The sequence below is a fragment of the Urocitellus parryii genome, chromosome 14 (assembly GCF_045843805.1).
Source record: "Urocitellus parryii isolate mUroPar1 chromosome 14, mUroPar1.hap1, whole genome shotgun sequence".
Taxonomy (NCBI): Eukaryota; Metazoa; Chordata; class Mammalia; order Rodentia; family Sciuridae; genus Urocitellus; species Urocitellus parryii.
The window spans coordinates 30933650-30958985 of record NC_135544.1 but is presented as its reverse complement, the minus strand read 5'-3'; the positions used below and the strand labels follow the sequence as shown (position 1 = coordinate 30958985).

The following is a 25336-nucleotide window of genomic DNA, read 5'->3' as shown; positions in this document are numbered from 1 at the left end:
GAGTGCTGTTGACTCAGTCCCTTAGGGACATAGACCCTGGTAGACCTGCAAGTTCCAGCCTGACATCCTTTATGTTGTTTTCATGGGAAACGTATACTGATCCTTACCAACATCTAGACACAACATATTCCTTAAGTGAGGACTTTCTGTGCAATTGTGAAATTTAGATTTAGGAAAAAACAAAACAATAAAAAGAAAGAATTCATGAACAGCTTTACTCAGACCTTTACTTAAAACCTCTTACAAACACGTGAAATACATTTTTAAAAATTATCAGTTGAATTACCACCATCAACAACAAAACTTGAAAGAAAACTGAAAACAGCAGTCAGGCATGGTGGTGCATGTCTGTAATCCCAGCTACATGTGAAGCTGAGGCAGGAGGATTGCAAAATCGAAGCCAGCCTGAGCAATTCAGTGAGATGCTGCCTCAAAATAAATTTTCAAAAGGGCTGGTGATGCTGCTCAGGGTAGAGCCCTTGCTTAGCATGTGTGAGGCCCTGGGTTCAATCCCCACCACTGTAAAAAGAAGAAAATGAAAACTAAAAACAGTAAAATATTGACAGAAATTGTATTTGGGGAGGGGTTCCTTCTGTGAAGGAAAGACTTCCAGTTTTAAATCAAAGGTTGAAATTAGAAAATAATCCCTGCTTTGGAAACAAGCAGGTTGGTTATACACTTTGGAGGTTGGAGAAGAAAAGCACCTTTTCCAGACTAGAACTTGTTAAGGTCCCTGCTGTCCGATGGTTAGTTTTTAATTCAGGATGAACTCCAGACGTGGTGTTCAAGGGAGGAGCTAGACCAGAGGATGGCATCCTTCATCTGAGTTAGCTTAGGGATGAAATATCAACCGTGCTAAAGGAAATGCGAACTCTTGTGACACATACTTTAGCCTTTTTTCTTCCATTTCCTTGGACTTTTGATGCTATTGTTCTCAGCTCTGTCTCATGTTCCATTGTGTTGCCTTCTTCCTGCATCTGTATAGACTTAGGGGGTTGGGAGATCTTTACAATCCTCTAAGTCCATTTTATAGGTGAGGAAAACTGAGACCTACACTTGCTAAAATGCTCACACAGTCAATAGCTGGTGAGTTATAAGGCCAGGAATAAGCAGAATCTCATCAAATCTTTTTTTTATTATACTCCTTTATCTTGCTAATTTTTATTAGAAAACCACAATAAAATGCTAAATATGTTTTGGGATATCTTCACAACCTTGGTTAGGCAAAAATATCTTTATGAAAAGATATGAAAAGGCTAAATGGAAAAGAAGAGCTTGGATAGATTAAACTTCATCAAAATTAAACAGTTCTGCTTTTTAGAGATGTCTTTAAGAAAATGAATAGGCAACTAGAGTGAGAAAAATTTGTGTGTGTGTGTGTGTTTGTGTGTGTGTGTGTAAGACAGAGGACTTGAATATAGGTTATATAAGGAGCTCCTAAAAATCAATAACAAATGATAACTCAATTTCAAAATGGGCAGAAAACTTCTAAGAGGAATGTTGCATTAAAAATATACAAATGTTTAATAAGCACATGAAAACAATCTTTGCCATCATTAACTGTCAAGGAAATTAAAGCCAAAATCACAATGAGATTACTATTCACCCACTAGAATGGCTGAAATTAAAAAGATTCACAGCATCAAATATTGATGAGGACATGGAAGAACTAGAATCTCACTCATTGCTGATGGGAGTGTAAAATGTAAAATGGCACAACTGCATTGGAAACTGGAAATTTCATATATAAAGTCAAAATAACATCTCCTCTTGGACCCAGAGATTCATCTTCTAAATATTTACTCAGAGCACATGAAAACTTGTGTTGATAGCAGCTTTATTGATCATAGGCCCAAGTGAATGGATGTAATAAATTGCAGTAGTAGTGCATGCCTGTAATCCCAGCAGCTGGGGAGGCTGAGGCAAGAGGACCACAAGCTCAAAGCTAGCCTCAGCAACTTAGTGAAACCCTGTCTAAAAATAAAAAATAAAAAGGGCTGGGGAAGCTAGGTGTGGTGGCACACAATCCCAGCTTCTCAGGAGGCTGAGGCAGGAGGATTGCAAGTTCAAAGCCAGCCTCCTCAAGGGTGAGGTGCTAAGCCACTCAGTGAGACCCTGTCTCTAAATAAAATACAAAATAGGCCTGGGGATGTGGCTGAGTGGTTGAGTGCCCTTGAGTTTAATCCCCTGTACCAAAAAGGGGAGGGGGCAGTTAGGGATGTGGCTCAGTGGTTAAGTGCTCCTGGGTTCCATCCCTGGTACCAAAAAATAAAAATAAATAAATGCAGTGCATTCATACAATAGAATACAACTTAGAAATACGAAAGAATGAACTGCTGATGTGTGCAACAGCATGGAAGAATCTCAGAAACATCCTGTTAATCAAAAGGATCCACAGTACATTCTATATGACTCCATTTTTATAACATTCCATGAACAGACAAATCTAATCTACAGTACAAGAAATCAGAACTGTGGTTGCCTGTGGGAGTAAGAATTAGCTGTGCACAGGAAAACTTGGTTGGCATGATGGAGAGGTGCCATATCTGGTTTGGGCTTGTGGTAGATGCATGCATTTCTTAAAACTCATGGAAGTGTCTGCTTTAGATCTGTGAATTTCAGTGCATGTAAAATTTACCTAAACCATAATATTAAAACAAAAACAGAGCTAGACACATTCAAACAACTGTAGTTGAATGTGGCAAGTTTGGGATTTGTCTTTTTACTCTCATACAGCTTCAGCCAGGGTGAGATTTCCTTTGGCGCCATGGGCAGGCACATGGCCTCTACTGAGTCATAACCACAATCTTCTCTTAGAAACCTCTGCTGCCGTTGTACTGCAGGGTTTTTCTGGATAAAGACATTTTGCCCAACAAGATAATCGCAGATGTGACATATCCAGACAGTGCTGAGAGAATGAAGGGTTGGTGGCATATTGATGGAACCAGGTCTTTCAAATATTTTCATCAGTTTCAAAATCAAAAAAGACCTGTTCCAAGCTCTTCAATATGGATTACATCAGAGGGCAGTTTTAATACTAAAATCATAAGTCATTTGTTAAATATTTCTATATATTATACTGTTCCAGATAGGTCAAAAGAATTTAATTCATATTTCTTAAATGTTGAACATGCAAGTTATAATTTTAGCATGTCACTAATAGCACTGGGCAGATGTAAAAACAGTATTAATAATTCCTTTGCCAAAATACTATTATGGTGTCTCTGTACCGTTTTTATCCTGCTTTGGAAAGGAAAGGGAATAAACTTTCTTACTCTTCTTTCTTATTTTTACTCTATTTACTTGCTTTTTTTTTTTTTTTGCACTGTGAAAATATATCAAACCTCCTGATATGTTGGAAATTGTGAAAGAGGAAGATTACAAGAGCCAAGAGGAAAATGCTTTTAATTTTAAACACTGAAATTTGGTTTAGTCTTGGATGCCATTATAGTGAATAATGGGAACTGATCCTAGACTTCAAAAGAAACATGACCAGATGGTCTTACCATTCAGCACTTAATGCTGCTATGAATTTCCAGTTAGACCCCAAACTTTTCATTTCCCCAGCGTTCCCCCTCACCTCCGTCATCATACAAAAACGAAAGGAATCTGAAACCTTTTTTTGTGTTTTCTGAAATACTGGTCCTGAGCAAACTTATTTTTTTTGTGTGTGTGAAGATAGGGTTTAATAAAGAGACAAAAACCTGAAACATTAATCAGATCCACTAGGCTAATTACTCCGAACTCCAAAGTTTATTACTTTTAAATATTAACTGCTTAAAATGATTCATTTGGAGATCAAAATGATTAATCCTTCTCAGTCACTATAAATGTCAGCGGCAGGATTAAAGGATTTAGATGGTCATGTTTACTCAACCTTAAATTTCTGTACTAAAGACACAAGTTAAATAGCTCCAGTTTATCATTGTTTCATGTTAATGTTTTCCTCTTAACTCTCTCTTTTAGCTCCCCTGCCTAAGTGATTGTTAACTAATTTTGGCTGTTAAGTAGGCAAGTGCTTCTTTCAGCCTTGGCCGCCAACCTGCTTTGTAGATTACCTACCAGAAGGTGTGAGCAGATAGATGTAGCTTACAGCCCTCCTCGGGACACAGTGGGGGTAATCCTTTCCCCCTGCCTCGGCCTTTATTGGTCTGATGTCTTGAGCCCCCAGCTTACTGCTAAACTTGTATCTGGGTCCTCACCACATTGCCAATTTTGGATCCACATTGTGAATCACTGTGGTGCCGCTTCAGTCACAATTATTAAACACCTGCTGCTTTATGCCAAACCATACGCTTATTCATACTAGTACCTACTGCAGTTTGACTATCAGATACCAACAGATAGGTTGTAGGCATCTTATCATCTCCGGCTCTTGGTTTGTTCTAAAGGAATAATTACTAAGAGAAAGTAAGCAGCAAATTCATTTTCAGAATGCCTTTAATAAAAGAAATAATCTAAAAATATTTCTCTAATTACAAGTGGTTGCTAAAATCGCCATGCATGTGTATATATGGTTGAGTGTATAAATCCTTCATGATCCAGGCTTAAAAGATGCTCTTTCTTTAAAAGTCAGTGGAGTTAATGTAGTTTTTCCCATTTGGGCCACCAAACCTTCCTTTCGATATCCATATGTTCCTCCTCTTCTGGGGGCCTCACAAATCTTATCTTGAAGAAAATGCACATTCTCCAGGGCCATTCATTCTAATCCTGCTTTCTCTGCTTTCAGATATAGCTGGGGTTTCCCCTTCTCATCCTTCTCATCCAGTTCACCTTAGTGCCTGGACCCAGATTTCCATTGGCAGAGGTCCCCCTCCACAACTGCTTTCTAAAAATGATTGCTGAGGGGGCATCCTGCAATGGCTTCCATTAGACTTGTGCTTTGTGTAATGAATTGGATTATAAGTATGTTGCACGGTGGTCATTTTCAACCTCCTCTGGAAATTTGAGGTTATCTGTGTAGGGGCAGAAAGGTGGGCTACCTTTCCTCACCCAGCCTAGGGCACATAGGACTCTCATCTAGAGAAAGTCAACATGAGCAAAGCATAACAATGTACTAATGAAGGTTTTGTGTGAAACAGGAGCCTTCAGGAATGAGAGACCTAGGGAAAGCTGTCTGTTTTTATTAGGCTTGACGAAAAATGGACAGTCATGTAGAAATGTGATTGGACAGAAAGGGTGTGATGTTCCAGTAACAGACTGGAGGGGAAATGCAGCAAGGCCTGTCCACCTTCAGAACCAGGGTTTTTCTAGGGAGAGGGTAAAAGGGAGCAGGGATAGTATGATCATTCTTGGTTTAATGACTTGCTTTGAGAGAGAGGTTCCATTGTCTGTGGTGCGGGGGATCGAACCCAGTGCTTCATGCATGCTAGGCAAGCGCTGTACCACGAGCCACAACCCTGTCCCAGTAAATTTTTTTTTTGGTGGTGCTGGGGGTTGAACCCAGGACCTTGTGCATGCAAGGCAAGCAAGGTACTAACTGAGCTATATCCCCAGCCTGAGAGGTTCCATTTTCTGTGATCCACCTTAAGGAGGAGGACCTCTGGTTCGGGTGATGTGCATCAGTGAGGTGAGAGACAGGAGGTCAGGATAAGGCCAGAGAGAGACTTTGTTCTGAGGCTGCTTCTGAAGTCTCCAGCCTCCTTCAGTTCAGAGGATTCAGCATGCCAAAATGGCATCAGTGTATGATTTTGGAGATTAGTAACATTAATAGACAACTTTAGCAAGAAGTTGAAGATATTTGAATTTTATTTGCAGAATAAAAGGGGATAGGGCAAGTTCAGGTAGTTAGTGGGAAAGTATAAGAAGAGGAGTGTCTTGAAAAAATATGCACTAGGAAATAAAGTTACAGGTATTTCTCTTACTGTGTAATTGTCTTACTGTTCTGAAACTCAGCCAAATAGAAAACTCTCCTAAGATGGTAGAGTTTATTTTTATGTGGTGCTGAGAATCAAACCCAGTGTGTCACAAGTACCAAATAAGAAGCATTTACCTGATCTGTCATTTTGTGATATGCTCGTACCTATGGAGGAGTGTCACTCCATGCCTGAAAATAAATAATTTCATTCAAGCTTAGAGTGACCAAGAAAAATAATTAAAGACAATGATAGATTATTTTATTTCTTTGTATTATACTTATATTGATTCATCTGTCCATTTCTTACCCCTGGATTTTGTAAAAGAAACAGATGGTTAATCTTCTTTTTTTTAAGTTTTTTTTTTTTTAGTTGTAATTGGACACAATACCTTTGTTTGTTTATTTTTTATGTGGTGCTGAGGATCAAACCCAGTGTGTCACATGTGCAAGGCAAGCGCTATACCGCTGAGCCACAACCTCAGCCCCTGGTTAATCTTCTTTAAAATAATTCATAGATGATAAGGGGAAAGGGAAGGATTGAAATGGAGGGAAAAATGCTCCTATATAATCATACACAACTTCTTTTCTTTATAATGAATATATATATATAATTGTCAATATTTTACTTATTTATATGCAGTGCTGAGAATCAAACCCAGGGCCTCACACATGCTAGGCAAACACTCTGCCACATCTCTATTCATGTTCAGACCACAAGCACTGAGCCACAACTCCAGACCAGAAGGAAAGATTTTTAAAAACCTAACCTTCCCGTTTCCCAAGAGAAGGTAATATATTAAATGTCTAATTACTGAATAGGTACTATTAAACAGCAAATCAAGAAAATACATGTAAAATGGGTTGTTTTGATTTTTCTTTGTTTTTTAAATTACTAAAATAATTATCAGGAAAGTAAAAATGCAAAACTATAAGACAGAAAATAGCTAATTTCCTTCACTTACAATCCCTTTTAAATGAACCATCATTAATAGTAATATATTCCTTCTCATCTCTGTTCATGCTCAAACCACAAGCACTTACATAATCTGCTAATTCTCCTCCTTTGTTTCCAGAAGTGGGATCATACCACACAACTTCATTCTGCAACTTAAATTTTTTTTTAACTTAAAACATACATAATGGTCTTCCTTCCAGATCTGAAGATTGAGATCCAAACTCATTATTTATGCTAGCTCCAGAATGTTCCATAGCATGGATATGTAATTTATTCAGCCATTCCCTTTCTGGTAAACATTTGGGTTATTTACATTTTTGCAACAATGATGCACTAAACATTTTTTGTTCATGTATATTTAGATCAAGTGATTTTGTTTGTATAGGGTATAGTCCCAAAGGCAAACAATCTTAACTAAAGAGTATTTACAATGTTAATAGAAAAATACTTTATAAGGAATAAAAGCAGCATAAGAGGAAATCTAGAAAAAAAAGATAAATAATGAATTCTCACGTAGGCCCATAAATCAATTGCTTTTATTTATTTAATTGTGATATTTAATTGTTGATACTTGGGATTGAACTGAGGGACTTTTTATCACTTTTTATCATCCCCAGCCTTTTTATCTTTTATTTTGATCCCTATTTTATTTTCACTGAGTTGTTTAGGGGCTCCCTAAATTGCTAAGGCTGGGCTTGAACTTGTGATCCTCCTGCTCAGCTTCTGGAGTTTCTGGGATTACAAATGCCTAGCTCTTACAATAACAATTATTCCTCCCCCCGCCCACATTCAGTACCAACGATTGATTTTCTAAACACAGGTTGCAAGTTTCAGGCCCTACTTGCAGTGATAAAAGAAAACCAATACTTAATAAGAAGTGTTGATAAGAACATACAGAAATTAGAGCCTTATGCACTGCTAGTGGGAATAAAGCAATACATCTGCTGTGGAAAGCAGTCTGCCAGGCCTTCATAAGATTAAGTAGGGAACTGCCCTAGACCTAGCAATTCCTCTCCTGGGTGTATACCCAAGAGACATGAAAACGTGTACACACAAAAATTTCTACATAAATATTCCTAGAAGCAGTTCATAATAGTCAGAAAGTGGGAAAAAACTGAAATGTCCATTAGTTGATGAATGAATAAATAAAATATGGTATATCCATACAAAAGAATATTATATAACCATGGAAAACAGTGAAGAACTGATGTTATAACATGTTTGAACTTTACAAACATCATGCTAATTGAAAGCAATTGATCAAAAAAGACCACGCATGGTAAGGTCTCTTTTATCTGAAATGTTCAAAATAGGCGGAGGGAGATGGGAGAAGCAAGCTGGAAATTTTAGATTTCTTTTTGGGTAAATAGAAGTATTCTAACATCATAGTTGCTAAAAAGCCATTGAATTGTACACCATATGGTATATAAGTTGTATCTCAATAAAGTATTTATTTTTTAAAAAGTAAGAGACGGTGCCAACTTTAGGGAAATTTGGACATTAGAAGGGAGAGGATACACTGCCCCCAGGGTACTGGCATCCCCCTGTGCCACTCTAAGACTAGACTCTTACGTAGAATTTTTATCTTTCCAATTCAAATAAGAGATAATAGATGTCTTACCCTTTGGGGAAGAACACTCTGATTGCAGCTTTGAGAAATTCCTCTCTGCTCTAACTAGGTTGTAGGTGCTGTATGAGAAAAAGGCCAAATAGGATCCCTGATCCCCTTCATTTATTAAAGGGGTATCATGCACCAACCTCATTTGAAGTATTTGTCCTTACACCATCCTTTTTCCTTTGTCATGTATGCTAACTCATTTTTTAAAATGTAAAGTTTTTTTTTTAAAATGATACCAACTGCCTAGGTTGTTCATTAAGTTTTTCTTTTATAGATTTTCAAATTTATGAGTGTCATAAAACAAAAATGCCTAATCTGGTGCAAGCTAACCTTGCATTTTAATCACAAGTGAATTCCACCCTCAGGTAGACTTGTTCTTGCTACAATTTATTGTTTTGGTGCTGTTTCAAATTGTAATTGGAAACTTTGCCATTGACCCTGCTGATCAAGGTTACAAAGAAAATTCAAAGTGCAGGAGAGAAATACTTGTTTGCCATTCTTAGCCAAAGAGAATTAATATAAAGACTAGAAGGCAGAAAGAGAAGTTAGGAGAAGTGGTGCTAAAAGTAGCGCAAAGAACATCAGACTTTTTATAATCTGAAAAAATCATGGAAAATAAGAATAGAATATCTGCTACTTGAACTGAATCTGACTCTAACCAAGGCTATCAGATGGTTAGCCTGGTCCCAGAGGTACCTAAGCAGCCTTATTATGCCTTTCTTTTTCTACTTTTCTACATCTCCTTCAAGCTGTACCCAAACATTCTCAGCCCAGCTCAGCCTTCCCACCTCCTTTATCCCACCAATTATCTCTTCACCTAGTCAGGAACCTTTCTTGTCTCAACTCTGAATTTGTCAAAACTGCATAGCCTGTCATAAGTATAGCTTATCTTGCTAAGTGTTGCTAGATTGCAGGAAATTATCTGGTAGATAATTTATTCTGGCCTAATGATAAGATATCTTCAGAGAAGGGTGTTTGCATTAAAACAAGGGATCCTAAAATTTAAAAAGCCTTACCCAAACAGGAGAGTTGACAATAATAGAATCTGAAACATTGTGGCATTTCTCAGGAAAAGGCATTTTTGAATGAAGTCAATTATTTATGTCAAAGTCAACTTTGGTGGTGATGTGGCTATTTGCAAGTGATTTGAAAATTATTCTTTCCCCACCATAAAAATTACACATTTCTCCATGATCATTAATTACATTTGTCAAGGTATTTATTTTTTAAGGAATTTTCCCCTCATTTATACAAACCATCTTGTAAGCCAAGTCGTGAAATCCCTGAAAGGTAGAAAGAGGCCATGGGGAAGTGATTTGAACAGAGGTAGTAAGTGGCTTTAACACAGGTCCATCAGAGGCCAAGTTTAGTGTGTCCTTTCCTCTGGAAACAAAAATAAACTTTTAAATTCAGTGAAGAAATCTAACAGGGATTCCTGATGTTTGGGTAGCTTTCTAGTTTGCATTTCAGAAACAGCCCTAAAGAGTTTTGAGTTATTGTGAGCTGATGACTGCAGAGGTTCAAATTGTTCTTGAATTTAGATCACATACAATTCAGAGGGATGATGCCTTGGATATTTAGCTGCAAAATGAACTGTGTTTACATACCTGGAGAACAAATAAAGATTGCAGTTTTCTGCTTTCTTTCACCTCATGGATTTTTTCATCAAGATGGCAATAGCCTGAAAAGTCAGAAACTTGGAAAATGTTTCAAAATATTAAGTTCAAAGATAAGAAAGAGAATGCTTATCGTTTTATAACTGCTGTCTTTTTGTTCTGGAATATGGGCACCTCTCAATATAGGAGGGAAATGCAGAGGATCATTCTTATTTATTTTTTCACTCCCTAAAAATTATTTTGTGTTCTTATTTTGAAAAACCTGCATGTTTGATGGTAATATTAAAATGTTGTAGAGTTCTTTGCACCCCCCACCCCACCCCCCTGGCATTTTAAATGTGACCTGGAAATAACAGTGAGTAAACTCTTTTAAAGCAATTCCATTAACAGTCCATGATGACAATGATTTTGTTTGGGTTGACTCTCATAAGTAGAATTCACTAAAAATACTGACAATCCTGTGTCCTACCTCAGTGAGTTGACCCACATTCTCACTTTTTTCTTTCTTATTTTTTTGTGGATTTTTTTTTTTTTTTTTGGTTCAGATGCTTATTCACATCTCCCTGATAAGCACAGTTTGATTTGCAGCTAATTGTAGCAACTGATTTTCATTATTTATGAGTGTCATTGTCAGAATCCATTTGGAAGTCTGACCAAGACAAAGCTGATTCCAACTTCTGATTATGACCATAGCAATAAAGCAATTAACCACACGAGTTAAAATATGCTGAGGCCTGGAGGCTGCTAATATCTTTACAGCCCAATATTTGCTATATTGTACTTTATGTGTGATTTATTTCCTAGCAGATTCTACATATCATTTTATCGTAAGTAATTGGTAATACACTGTTTTAAAAAGTATAACATAGGTTTCTCATACCAGCAAATTAACTGATGTGTTCCTAGAAGTAGGAAAATTAAAACTGTTGGTCATTCAGTAGCTGAATTTAAATCACTCTTCTTATACTACTATTCTTTGTAAATATTTTGTTTCTTACTGGTACCTAAGTCTCAGAGTCTACCATGTCAGCAAGATATAAGAAATGAAAGAGACCTATATATACATCTTACAAGCAAACATTTTTCACACTCTTCTCATCCATAGTATCATCAAACATGTGAGAATTCAAGAATAAATATAGGATTGGGAAAGTCATTAATAACAGAAGTCATTTTAAGGTGTCACCTAATTTAAACACTTTTGCTTTAAGTTATTGCAGTGTCATGAGTTTTATTATGCTCAATTTATTAGTAAAGGCCCACAGAGTTCACAGCCATTTATTTTTCAGGGAACTTGATTTTATCATTAATTTTTAAATACATAATACTTCCACTTTAAGAGTTTACTTTATTTGCAAAAATTGTTTTACTCAGATCAATACAGATTTTTCCAGGTGTTTATTAAAGCAAAAAATCCCTAGAATGTCAAAATGTCCAAAGCATGCTGCAAATTTTCAAGACATTACACCCCAAAATTTAGTGCATGCATGTGTACACACACACACACACACACACACACACACACACACACACCCCATCCGTGTTTATATTGATTGCTAAATTAAGGTGGGAAGATGTAATAAGATTGAGCAAACTCATGTTTTTACTTAAGGAACAAATTTATTCTTAAGGGAAACTTCTTCTTTTTCAGAAGAGTAACATCTGGGTAGGAAAATCCTGTAGTCCAGGATTGGAGCCAGGACACAGGAAATAATTCTGACAATTTCTATTACTTCATAAGTCTGCTAAACAAAATTCTGCCATTGTAAGGAATCCTTTCTCTGGGTTGAGTTTTCATGGTTTGTGGTACCTGCTCATCTCCATGGAGGTGCTTGTGGGAGAAAGGATGTCTGAGCTGGAGCTTGTAGACAGGCTGCAGTGCAGCCCCACTCTGCCCGATTATTGCACCCCCTTGACCATATACCATGTAAAGCTAATGGGAACGCTGGTGCTGGTAGCAGATAAACCTGAATGTGTGTTTATTTCAGGGAGATTTTCTTTAAAAAAAAAAAAAAAAAAAACTAAACTAAGACTAATCATATACTCACTAGTTGTTATCTTTTTTTCCCCCTAATTAGGACAGAATTTTACCCTAAGGCAGTTAGGAGTTTGTGAACCAGCAACTCGAAGAGGACTGGCATTTTGTGCGGAAATGGGGCTCCCTCACAGAGGTTACTCTATCAGTGCAGGGTCAGATGCTGATACTGAAAATGAAGCAGTGATGTCCCCAGAGCATGCCATGAGACTTTGGGGCAGGGGGGTCAAATCAGGCCGCAGCTCCTGCCTGTCAAGCCGGTCCAACTCAGCCCTCACCCTGACAGATACAGAGCACGAAAACAAGTCCGACAGTGAGAATGGTAAGTTTCATTTTTGCTTTATAATGTTGGCATTCAGTGCTTCTGCCTATTTTGGTTGACTATGGGTCATGTTCTCCTTCCTTTCTTCCTTCCTCCCATTCTTCTTTGTCTTCCCTTCTTCCTTTCTTTTTGTTTAATGCAGTAGAATACAAGAAATGTCCTTGAATAATGCATTTTTTTCCTGGAAAAAAATCAATATTGAACATTAGATTGTTAAATTATGCAAGTAGTCTATGATATGTTAGCTATAGTTTTGAAAAACATTTCAATTGTGTACAGGAAAAAAAAATTAACTTTGACTTATCTTGGACCATGTCACCTGTTATCCTCCATAGAGTAGCAAAGCAAGTGTTGATAAGGTTTATCCCAGAGCCAGCTTGCAATCAAAGATATCTTTGTAGATTCCTCTTGAAGATATCTTAAAGAAGTTGCAGAATCTTAGAATGGATGAGTGAGCACACAGAATAGTTTATTAACAGGGCTCAAGTGATTGAAGAACAAATTTGATCATGCTTTAAACTTCCTAGTTGATGAGAGCAATTGAATTCTTGGTAAAGAGGAGGAGTGTGGCCTTTGATGTGCTTCGGGAACTGGATGACTATGCAATTAAATCCACACACAAAAATTGGATTTAAGGGTATCTAAATAGTAGCTTTCTACATGTAAGAAAGAAAAAATGTCTTTATAAATTACTGGGACTTCTGTCCTAATGCCAGTACAGGATTACCAAAAAACAAACAAACAAAAAAACCACTTAATTTATGTGTAATAATGCAGTAATAAATTTTTTAAAAAAAGCTTAATTTTTTGTCAGTGCTACTTCTAGGAAGGATTGGAATATCAGTGCCAATGCACCAGACAACAGCAACAACAACAACAACAAAAAAAATTTCTCCTTCAGATTTAATGCTACTTCAGTCTGTTTATTAATGCTATGCATATCCAATGTATCAAAAAAAAGACAAAATTAAGGTAAAAGAATCCCTTGACATTGGAAAGAAAGGTGGTTATCTTATAAATAATATTTCATTTGTAATATTTATTGAACAACTTTGTCAGCTTGGCTTTGTAATAAGAGTGCAGATCTCTGGTTAGTTTTCCGTTTCAGCTAAATGACAGTGTGAAGTGGTACCTAGTGGGAGCACTGCTTATTAGGCATTTCCTTCCTGTTCACAGGGAAAAAGTCTAATTTAAGACGTCGAGAACTATTTCTTACCTTATATAGAAGATTTTAGTGCATTAAACTAAAGTCAAGATCAATTAATAACATGCACTTAATATTTTCATTTTGGAAGTGCAAGTTCTTGGTAAAAGCTAGCTTTATTTCAATCTCAAGCAAGAAACAAGGATACCTCTTTTGGACAAAATGAGTCTCAGAATCAGGCCGACAACATTTTCCTCAACTAATCCATTCACCTCAGTAAATCCTGTGTTTATATCAATTTTCATAGTGGATTCAAGAGTCACTAACCTTAACTACTTACAATTTGGTGTAAATATTGCTTCCCATCCATATGCACTTCATATAACACTCCTTGAGCAATTGCAGGTACATTGTTATATTCAAATTCTGCATTTGATTTTCCTAAAATTCACAATAGAATTTATGATATTATAGAAAGGAAGAGAATGACCAAGTTTCAAACATGTATCATTTCTTTCTTTTCAGAAAATATAAATCTGCAAACTTTGTAGTGTTTAGTTAAAAAAAAAATGATTGGGAGGATTGCAGAAAAACTTGTGAATTTCTAGCTCCGCTGCCCCTCTGCATCTGAATGAATTATTATTAACTAGAGGAGGACCTTGTTTCCCTGGGAATCTCATAGACCCAGTTCTTAGAGTGATGGGAAAGCTAGAGAAGTTGTACTCTTTCATTTCCTCACGTGTTGGTTATGAAGCAGAATGAAGAGAGGCAGGGAGAAAGTGACAAGGGCCTTGCCTTGAAATTCGAACATTTGGCAGCATTTATTGAGAGTAAACAGGTCAGCCAAGTTAAGAGTATAAAGTGTCAAAAGTAGTGTTTCTTGAGCTGGACAGCAATGACTTAAACTTGTGTTTACTCTTTGCTCAAGGTTTGGTTGTGATTATTTTTTAAACAACGTTTTGATGGTCCAAGAATTCCCAACGAGGTTGGTTCAAGGAAGGAAACAAGAAGAAAGAAAAGAGATATGTTATCTTAATGAATACGGAGGATTTCATATATTTATTATGTATTTCCATAGGAACATTTCAGATTGTTTGTTCTGAAATTTCAGTGATTACTCAGAAAGACCAAGAATTCATTAAGCTAATTAATTACTTTTAAGATCTGGGGAAACATAGTTTTCTGAGGCATTTAGCAGACCTTAGAATTTTGAATTGTGGAGTTAAACAGGAGCATTGTGGATTTTTCCCTGATATAAAAATGTATGTGTTTTTTTTTCCCCTTAAGCTGTGTTATAGTAAGAACTAAAATTTGCAATCATACACAGGTTCTTCGAACATCTTCAAAACCAACATACTCAAAACTAATACATATTTCTATTTCTATCAGTATTTTTAGTTAAATATTTCTAATATAAAATTACTAAAATAATTCAATTCTTTTCTCTTCGGGTATTTTGAATGGCTCTCACTTTGAAAGTCTATTGATCTTCCCATTATATTTTACTTTGACCCTTCAATTATTTTGCTTGTCTGATTTTATTCATTTTTGAACTAGCTTGAGATGTGTCAGTGGAAAACCTATTATATCACTAAAGGTCAGAACAAGAAGGACCCGGATAAAATATCTCACCAAATGAAACTAATTTAAGAACCAGACACTGATTTGTTCTCATCCGGTTTAACATGGGACCTTTCATTGACTGTTTTCATCATTTGCAATAACTGTGAATGAGGTCGTTTTCCCCAGGAAAAGATGCTTTTCAACATTTGTAAAAGTACGCAAGTGAAGTGTCTGATACTGTAGTTATAACTTCAAAGGAGTGTTTAGTCACTAAAACAGATTAGATTTCATTTATTTATTGATAAAGAGGCCAACAGTTCAAGTTAAGAAGGTGCTAGAACGACTGTGAGGCTAATGAAATTTTGATGGCTGGAGCACCCCAGGAGAATAAAAGAACATTCAGACCTTGTCACACATCTCTATGTGAGCAGAGATTCAAAACAAGTGATAAATTTATTCTTTTGCAAACCTAACTTTTCACCAACCATGGGAATTTGAAGTCAAAAAAGAATTTGGAAAGAAAGATTTTGTAGTATATTGAGTTACGGATGGAATTCCAAATGTTGATCTTTTTTTCCAAATTAAGGGTATGGGAGAAGTCCTTTCTTGACACATATTGATCATTGGGGTTGTCATCGTTCTCGTGAGTCACCTGCCAAGCACCAGATAAATGCTGAAGGAACAGTGATGTGTGCCCACCTATTAATAGCAGTTCTAGTAAGCTGTTGAAAGGTTAAAAAAAATAAATGCAATGGGATTCTCTAATCAAAGATAAAATTACCAGTATGCTTTGGATTATTTTAGGCATCTTTCCTGTCTCTGATGTGTTATTGAAAGACCCCGGACTGAATTCCCACTATCTAGCTTTGCAAGTAATCTGATCTTAATTCTGAATATCTGTTTAAATGTCAGGAACAAAGGACTTTTTACTTTTTTCAAAACATCCATCTTTAAGCTATAAAAAAGGTTTGCATATGCATCATTTCCCAGAGGCAGTCAAGCAAGTATTGTTTTTTGTCATCCAGTGTGTGGTATCCTGAAAGGTGCCTGGATTCAGAATCACAGAGATCAGAGCTCCCATCCTTTCATTCACCCCCTAAAACAGTTTAATCCTCAGTTACCCAGGGTGTGAGTTCCCAACTTGTGCATCTCTGCCTGCTAATGCATCAGTTGTTCTGCTAATTCTGTTGTGTTGCTACTTCCAGAGATGTGGTGATCCCCAACTGGAAGTCCCTCATCTTGCTCTTCCTTTCTCTACCACTTAGTGCCTCTTGGGACAAACTGACCTTTGACATCATTCAGGCCAGGAGGAGCTGGCACTGCTCTTCTACTGTATCATGATTCAGATCCTGAGAACCTTCATGAAGGGTATTGGTTGAAAACATACTGCCTGTAGGCAGGCCACCTGATTTTGTATGAGTACCATCCCCTCCCAGCTGTGTGGCCTTGGGCAAGTCACCTAACAGTCCTGTGCTATAGTTTCCATGTAGGTAAAATAGAGATGACAGTGACTAGTATCCAGTCCTAAAAGGATAAGGCTGTTGTGAATATTAAGTGAGTTCAGGTATATATTGTGCTTTAGAACAGTGCCTGGCAGCTACTGAGTTGTGAGTGTGTGCTCTTATTATTTGTGAAGGTAGAAAATTACATCCTAAGTAGTTATGAAGATTAAATTAAATAAATAATATTAAGTACCTACATAGTTTTGGCCCACATTCAGTGGCCTCTCCTTCCCTCCCCACCTCTTTGTTACCCTCCCTTTGTCTACATTAGTCAAGTGTTTGTAGGTTTGGTAAGATGAGAGAGAACCAACATTCTCTCCCAGAAAAAGGCACTGATAATTTGCATAGTCTGGAATTTCTATCACCATTGATTGACTCTCTTATTTTCCTCCAAAACTCCACATCCTTTTTAATTTACTGTAATTAAATGAATGTGCATTGAATGCTGCTGATAATTAGTTTGATGGCTATAGACTTCAAAGACTTTAGCATGCTCCTTCCCCTCCTGGCCGAAGGAAATTTCAAAAGTAGTGTTTCCCTCAAAGGCATGTTACTTAGACAGCCAGTCAATTAAAAGGCAGTTTAACCGATGCTCATCAGTTCACACAATAAAATAAATCATTCCTGTAAGACTTCATTTCTCACCTGGGGTCTTAGCAATGTACCTGTTGTAGGACCCCAGGAAGGCCACACTAATTGTGCATGATACTGAAGTATTAAGGGCTAATTTGACTAACAAAAAGCCTATAACATTAGAGTGCAGTGGTTTTTTTTTTTTTTTCCATACAAGATACTTGCTTTGCACTGCTAAACACTTTTCAAGGAAGCAATTTTACTTGTCCTTTGAAATAGGTACTTTTAAAAATCTGCTTTCTGTATAGAGAGATAAAGTTTAAAAGTTGAGTTATTGTACTTTACAAGGAAAAAGGTAAGGTATGCCCCTTAAACCAATTTGATAAACCATTGTACTGATACTGTTTACATCAGTCTCTCAACAGAGAGCTTGAGCTATTTTGCAATCCAAATTACTATGTCAGGCAGTGTATGTTCTCTGAAAGCGTGGGCAGTGCAATTTCTTCTCTTTCTGAGTCACTGTATGAGGTGAGAGAGAGGAAATGGAAGGACCTATAGTTATTCTATTACCAATTAAATTCTAGAAGAGTTTGGGAGAACCTGCTAGTGGCTTGGAGTACCCTGTTATGTCACTTACTTTTGATGCTTGTAGCTACCATGAAGATGGCATTTCCCTAGCTCTTTTCATGAAGGGAATAATATTTGGATTTTCTGATGATAATTTGAAGGTGTGTGTGTGTGTGTGTGTGTGTGTGTGTGTGTGTGTGTGTGTTTTAGCTTCTCTGGCCTAATTTTGTTCCTTCAGCTTTATCCACAAATTTTTCTTTCAGCCTTCTTGGGAAATTGTGAGAACTGAGATGGAATTCCCTTGCTGTAGAAATAAATGTTGTTTTAGTGTTATTCTAATTTTATGAGATTCTATTACACACAGTAACTTATCACTTGAATGTTGAGTTCAATTATGAGTCCTCTTCTGGCATGCAGTGGTCAATTCTGGCATGGTCTGCCACTGTAAATTATATTTTATGTTTTAGGTGCTCTAGTATGTCAATATGAATGAAAGTAATACGTGGGTATGCTTCCTAAATCAAGCTCAGAATTGAAGTGCTGCTTTGCAAAATACAGTCATTTCTAATGTATAAAATAGTTACCTTGCCTCGATACATATACATTTGTAGTTTCAATTGTGACTTTTCATTCTTTGAGTAAAAGTTTCCATTTTTCATTTAAGGATGAAATATATTCACTTCTTGAATATGTACAGCTCACTCTTGAATATTAGGATTTAAATAAAATTTAAAAATATATTATTATGAAACTACTATTATGAAAACTTATGAAGTCTACTGCCGTTTCTCTTATGTAGTATACATATATAGTTTTTCATTCTAAGAGGCTTTTCAGTAAACTTTTCAATTTGCTACTTGTCATGTGGACATTGCCAATTCCACCAAACTCATCTTGTGTTCTAAGTATTTTTGTTTAAAATATATAGAATATAAGCTACCTCTGTTTAAATTCTGAACATTTTTTTAGTTGCAGATTTGAAATCAACATGAAGTATATCATGCACTTAACAAAATTGATGATGTATGCCATTTGGATTTTTGAATGTGTTTTGGATATCCTTGAAAAATCACAGTGGTAGCAGTAAAATTGTTTTAATTAATGAATCGAACAGCAGTGAATGCTGAATCAGGTTTATTGATGTAATTATCACTGAAATAGCAAAAATAACTGTTACAGTCATAGAACCTTAGTTTATTTGCCATTCTGAGTGTATTCAAGTGTTTGAAGAGCAACTAACTGATTTTTTTGTGTGCTATTTAAAGAATATTCTTCTCAAGTTTTAACGATTCTGTTTATTAACATTACATCTACATACAGTTTTATACATGAAAATCTTTTACATTATCTACTGAGTCGTTTCAGTGATAATTTTACGATATTGAAATATTTTTATATTTATTGGTTGACTTGAGATAGTTTTCTATAATGACTAGATTGTACATAAACTAAATGTAAAAGCTATTTGAATGCATATTAAAGTGGATACAAATGCGTATAAACTTGGGAAAAGGGCAATTAGGAACATCTGATGACTCTTACCTTGGCTTTATATATCACTATTATAAGTCACACAGACACTAAAAATTGAATAAAGTTTGGATGTGACTCATCGAATTGATTTCTTATTTGGTCTATCAACTACATCTTCATTCAATGAATAATAAATGCTGACCGTTGTACCAAGTGCTGGAAAAACAAAAATGAGTAAGATGTGGGTCCTGACCTCTAGTCGCTCACAGGCTAGTAGGCAAACAGGCAAGTCGACATGTAATTGGATTTTAATATGGTAAGTGTTATTACAGCAGAATATGCAAAGTCACTGTCAGCACAGAGCAGAATATTGCCAGTAGAGAGAGAATGCAGGGAGGAGAGGAGAGAATGCTTCATAAAGGTGGAGAGGGAAATGGCATTGGAATAGAGGTTTAAAGGTTATAGAGAAATTCCAGACAGACAAAGCAGTCAAGGAGAATGTGTTAAGTTCCTGGGGACTGTTCCTCAAATCCCAAGTTGTTTGGTGCCTGTAACACATGAGAGTTGAGGCTGCACAAGTTGCCTCAGAATATATCCAGAGGTCCTTCAAGGAATTTGCACTTTTTGCTGCAGGCTACAAAAGAAGCACTGAGGGATTTTGATTAGAGGGATTGCATGGTCACATACCCATTTTATGAAATTACTTTGAAAGCAGTGTGGAATGCTGTCTTTCCCACAAGAGAGTAAGCTCTGTGGGGACATGGCCACTGTGTTCACCTTACCCAGTCTCTGAACCTGGAAATGAAGTTGCTATTGAATATTCATTCAAATAATAATAATGATTCACTCAAATAATAGACTTGGAATAGACTTGGTTTGGAAGTGGTTCTCCAGCCCAACCGTTTACGGGCTGGAGTCTTGTTCCCCACCTTTCAATGTTGAGATCTGGTAGAATCTTTAGGAGGTAGAACTTGGTGGAAGATGATCACTGGAGGCTCTGCCTTTGGGTTCATGCTATGCTCACAGAGTGAGTAAATTCTCATGAGAGTGGGTTGTTATAAAATGAGGCCATCCCCCACATTTACCCCTTTCTGCACATGGATGACTCCCATTCTATTTCTCTACCATATTACGTTGCAGTCAAGGGATTTAGCACATTTAGTTTGGGAAGCTGAAAGTCTAAGATTGGGTTGAACAGATGGGGCTGCCCAATCTTAGACTTTCAGCTTCCCAAACTATGAACTAAATAAACCTCTTTTTTTTACATAAAGTACCCAGCATCATGTACTTGGTCATAGAACAGAAAACAGACTAATCTAGGGGTCAAACTGGGAACAAATTAGCCAATTAGGTAATATAATATAATAATCAAAATGGGAAAATATAAGTTTGGATAAAGAACCAGGGAGGAAAGGGAGACCCATTCATTTTGAATCAAAATCTGGTGATTAATTATTTGCATTGAAATAGGGAGAAGGGAGTCATTTAAAAAGACTATCTTCTCTAACTTGGTAGACTGGGTGAATGATGGTATAATCCAAGTTGGGAGTTAAAGCATATTGTTATAAAGTAAGAAATTCAGCCAGAGAATTACTACTCAGTTCAGTAATCTTTTACATAATTATGTGTGTGTGTTTATTATATATTATATATATTTATATTCATTGTATACATAGTAATATATAATATAAATACATTTATTATTATATATAATATATACATTACATTTAGTGCTACTTTGTTTAGAAATACTTATTTAAAACCAGGGATAGAAGCTCTTCCCAAATGCAAACAGAATATAAAATGAAGACAATCACAGGTTGAATCATGAGTTCTCTAATATATCTTCTATAGAAGAAGCACCAATGAAAGAAATGAACTTCCACTGAGGGGGAAAAGTATCAATTCACAGAAGACAGATTGTATATGATTTGCAGAATCAAAAACTTCCAACATTCTGCCCCATTAAGCGCCACATTATCCTGCAGATTGGACAGGAAGATGTTAATTTCTGTGTAGTGGGTATGGCAGTCAAATTGCAGAGGGCTGAGAGTTGAACAGAAACCTAAAATGTGGCATCAGCGAGTGGAGATTGTTCTTTCCAAAACTCAACTAAGCAAGGAAGGAGGGAGCTAGGTTGAAGACACCTGGGGAATTTGGCCGAAGGGATATTTTTATCTTGCAAGACATTTCAGCATCTTTATAAGGAAAGGGAAGGAGAAATGCAATAAGAAACTGGAGGTGGAGGAGATTAAGGGGAAATGAGTTGCACCTGGACTGAGGGATCAGGCCTGCAGGGATCCTTGAACTATAAACCTATGCAACTGTGAATTCCTCAAGATGTCTTACCTTTTAAGATACTTTCATCTTACCATTTTGTGTGCATAAATAGTTTGGTGTTTGCTACAGAAAGGTTTACTAAAAAGGATATATTTCTGGGCTGGGGATGTAGCTCAGTGTTTGCCTGGTGTATGCAAGGTCGGGGTGTGCATCTCCAGCACTATAAAAAAAGAAAGAGAAAGACACATTTTTATTTAATATCGATTGAAATCATAACAAATGTCAAGTCAGAGTAGTATAAACTGATAATATTTGATGGAATTGAGACTTCATGTCATAAAAAGATTTGCGGGGAAAGTACATTCTTATCCAAAATTGGTATTTTATTTAAAATAGTTCTATACAACTGTAAAACTGTGGTTTCTCATCTAGAGCATTATGAAAAAGAAGCAGTTATTGGCTTTGGAGTCTGAATGCCATGATTGCATTCAGTATTACTTCAGCGACAAAGGTGATTTCTTATTTCCTTTCCTGATCCTTGGGGTGTGTGTGTGTGTGTGTGTGTGTGTGTGTGTGTGTGTGTGTGTGTCTACACCCATATGTGCATATATATACATATACATGACATGTGTATGATCTTTGCCCTAAGGATTAAATCAATAGCCGGAAAATAAATGTTTCCACCTTAGTAAGTGTAAATTGTTTTGAACTATTTTAAACAGCTTATTTCCTTAAAAACAAAAAGGCATGTTTATAAACATAATTATGTAATCAGTTTATTTTTAAATGAATTCTCTGAGACAATATCAAATAATAATTTTTTGAAAAATATACAAAAGGAGGACCAAAAGCCTAGTCATGACTGATGTGTCTAAGAAAATTAGAAATAGTCTATAAATAGCTAGAGAGGTAGTCATTACTTACATATTGCAAATTTGGAAAATGGTGACTTAGTGAAATAATGATTTGGACTACACTGGTTAATATCTAGTAATCAGGATGAAGTAGGCTTGCCCTTCCAACTGGTTTATATAGGAGTCTTAAAGTTCACAAAGAGAGATCTTAAAATTTTGATATACAGCAGATGGAGATTCCTGGGGGATTTGAAAGTGCTTGAATGAAATGTCAGTTGCTGCAGAAAACAAGTATGAGACATTCCCTTATAATGGACTGTGTCTCGTTTGCTGTGACTAGAGTATCACTGTATAGATGGCAGGATACAAAATGTGCTCATAGGTGAGCCAAATGGTCTAAATGAGCCTATTTAGGATTTGTTTCAGATAATCAGTAGAATTTCTAGGCACTTAGTCATTATTTGTAAAGTACTGTCTCGATAACCTAAAATTATTCCATATGACAGATACAATAAAAGTGGAACTTTAGAGCAAATGAATTTAAGAATAAAACATTATGAGTTTTTAAAATGCATACCTTTAATCTATTTTAATTACTTAGCATTACATGTTTATTAGGCAACAGAAAAAAGCTAGATAATATTAACCAGTTCCTATTTTGGTATTTGATATGTTTTTATTCTTTATCTGTGTGCTTGTTTTTTACAATAATAAAATAGCAATATCTCCTGACATAAATTTGCCTGTGTTATTAGCTATACTACTCCATGATGCTTTTTTAAATAGTATGCCATATCATAATTTGTTTTGTGTACCCACTACTTTTGCCATTTTGGTTGTTTGAATTTTCACTATTAAAAATTTTACTGGGGGCAGTGGTTGGTGTGATGTTGCTCAAAGGATACAGAATTTTAGTTAGGAAGAATAAATTCAAGAGATCTCTTATACATTGTGGGGATTCTAGTAAGTAACAATTTTCTTTTCTTTTTTTGAGATCGGAGGGATAGAACCCAGGGGGCTCTACTACTAAGGTGTATTCCAGCCCTTTTTACTTTTTATTTTGAGACAGAATCTCACTAAGTTGCCCAGACAGGCCTCAAACTTGCCTTCCTCCTGCCTCAGTCTCCTGAGTTGCTGGGATTACAGATATGTTCCACTGTGACCAGCCAATATATTGAATTTTTGAACATTGATAAGAAAGTAGATTTTAAGTGTTTTTATTACAAAAAATATGATAAGTACTGAATTAATACACATGTTAATTAGCTTGATTTGATCATTCCACAATGTGTACATATTTCAAAATATCATGGTGTACATGATAAACACATACAACTTTTATTTGCCAATTTAAACAAAAAAGTTAGAAAACATATGTTACTTGTAATAACCATCCTAGTGGGTACGTGTTTACACATTTACACCTAGTTCTGTGATTACTATAGGATAAATTATTAGAAATGGAATTTCAGATCCAATAAGTATGTACAATTTGAGGCTTTTGATACACTCTGTCAAAATGCCCCGCAAAACAGCTTGTCTCCATTTATACTCCTTTCCTAATGAAATTTAAAAAAAAAAACAAAAAACTTTTTGGTTCTTTTTAGTTATACATGACAACAGAGTACGTTTTGACCTAATTACGAAAGCATGGAACATATCTTGTTCTAATTTAGTTCCCATTACCTCTCCTTCTGAAACATAGTGTCATACTATGGTTGTGATTTATTTGATTCATGGGTGACATATTTTCATCCATTTGTATTTTTTGTATGTGTATACCATTTGTATTTTTTCTTTCATGAATTGTCAGTTTGTGCCTCTGTTATTCTGTTGGGCTATACATGAATCTTCCTGATGTAAAGAAAACTGAAGGTAAAGGTAGAATTCAAAGGCTACGGGGCATTGACTCCTCTCTTGTATACATGTGGCCTTGGTGAGATAGGTTTGGCTGCAGGAAGACTTTTTATGTGTAAACATGCCCTTCTATGTGGGCCTTCTGTTCCTAGACATGTGCAAAGTCTACAATAATGAAGAATAGAATAGTGATGCAAACTCCAAGAATAAAAGCACTTGAGCACAGCACAAATTTATGGTCTTCCAGTCTAGCAGGATTCTGCTTTGCTTCAACATGCATTCCTTTGTAGAAATTCTAGTTCCCAAGAAAATCTGTATTTAATCCAGCTCAGAATAGCATTTCCACGAAGTTTCTGTACCCTTATTTAAAAAATTAAAGCAGGCAGTAATAACACTGGGAGGTGTATATCTTTCCATTGATCCATAGTCTGTTGGAAAAGAAGTAAGATATAGACACAGATTTATACATACACATAATTATTGAGAGACATAGACATATATATGTATATATATTCTAATTAAGTTACAGTTGGTTTTATAATCTTATATAAAAATCTTTTAACCCTTTGTCTCTATAAAATTTAAATTTTAATGTTTTGCAAATGTTATCCTCAGTTTGATTTTCTTAAGGTATTTTTGAGGTAGAGAATTTTTTAGAAACTTTGAGATATGATCAAATCAGTGATACTATTTACTTCAGCTTCTTTTATACCAGAAATGTTGATTTCTTCCCTAAATTTTCATCTATATATATATATTTTATATTACTTTATTTTGTGTATGTGCTGGAAATGTAACTCAGGGGTGCTTTAGCACTGAGCTACATCCCCATCTAGTCTTTTTTTAAAAATATTTTTAAATTGTCAATGGACCTTCATTTTATTTATATAAAGTGCTGAGAACTGAACACAGTGCCTCACACATGCTACCACTGAGCCACAACTTCACCCCCCAGCCCCATCCTTTTTATTTTTATTTTTTTTATTTTGAGACAGGATCTCATTAAGTTGCTGAGAGTCTCACTAAATTTCTGAGGCTGGCCTCCAACTTGTGATTCTCCTGTGTCAGCCTCCCAAGTCACTGGGATTATAGGCATGTGCCACTGTACCGGATATATTGC

At 36.0% G+C, this 25336-nt stretch overlaps 1 protein-coding gene across 2 annotated transcripts in view; it reads left to right on the top strand.

The window, feature by feature from the left end:
- Positions 1–25336, top strand: part of Tenm3 (teneurin transmembrane protein 3) — a 439811-nt gene that overhangs the window by 12774 nt on the left and 401701 nt on the right. For both annotated transcript variants that reach the window (XM_026400587.2, XM_026400586.2), the window contains exon 2: positions 12125–12403. In XM_026400587.2, the coding sequence (XP_026256372.1) occupies positions 12125–12403 (279 nt within the window). The remainder of the gene's footprint in view (positions 1–12124; positions 12404–25336) is intronic.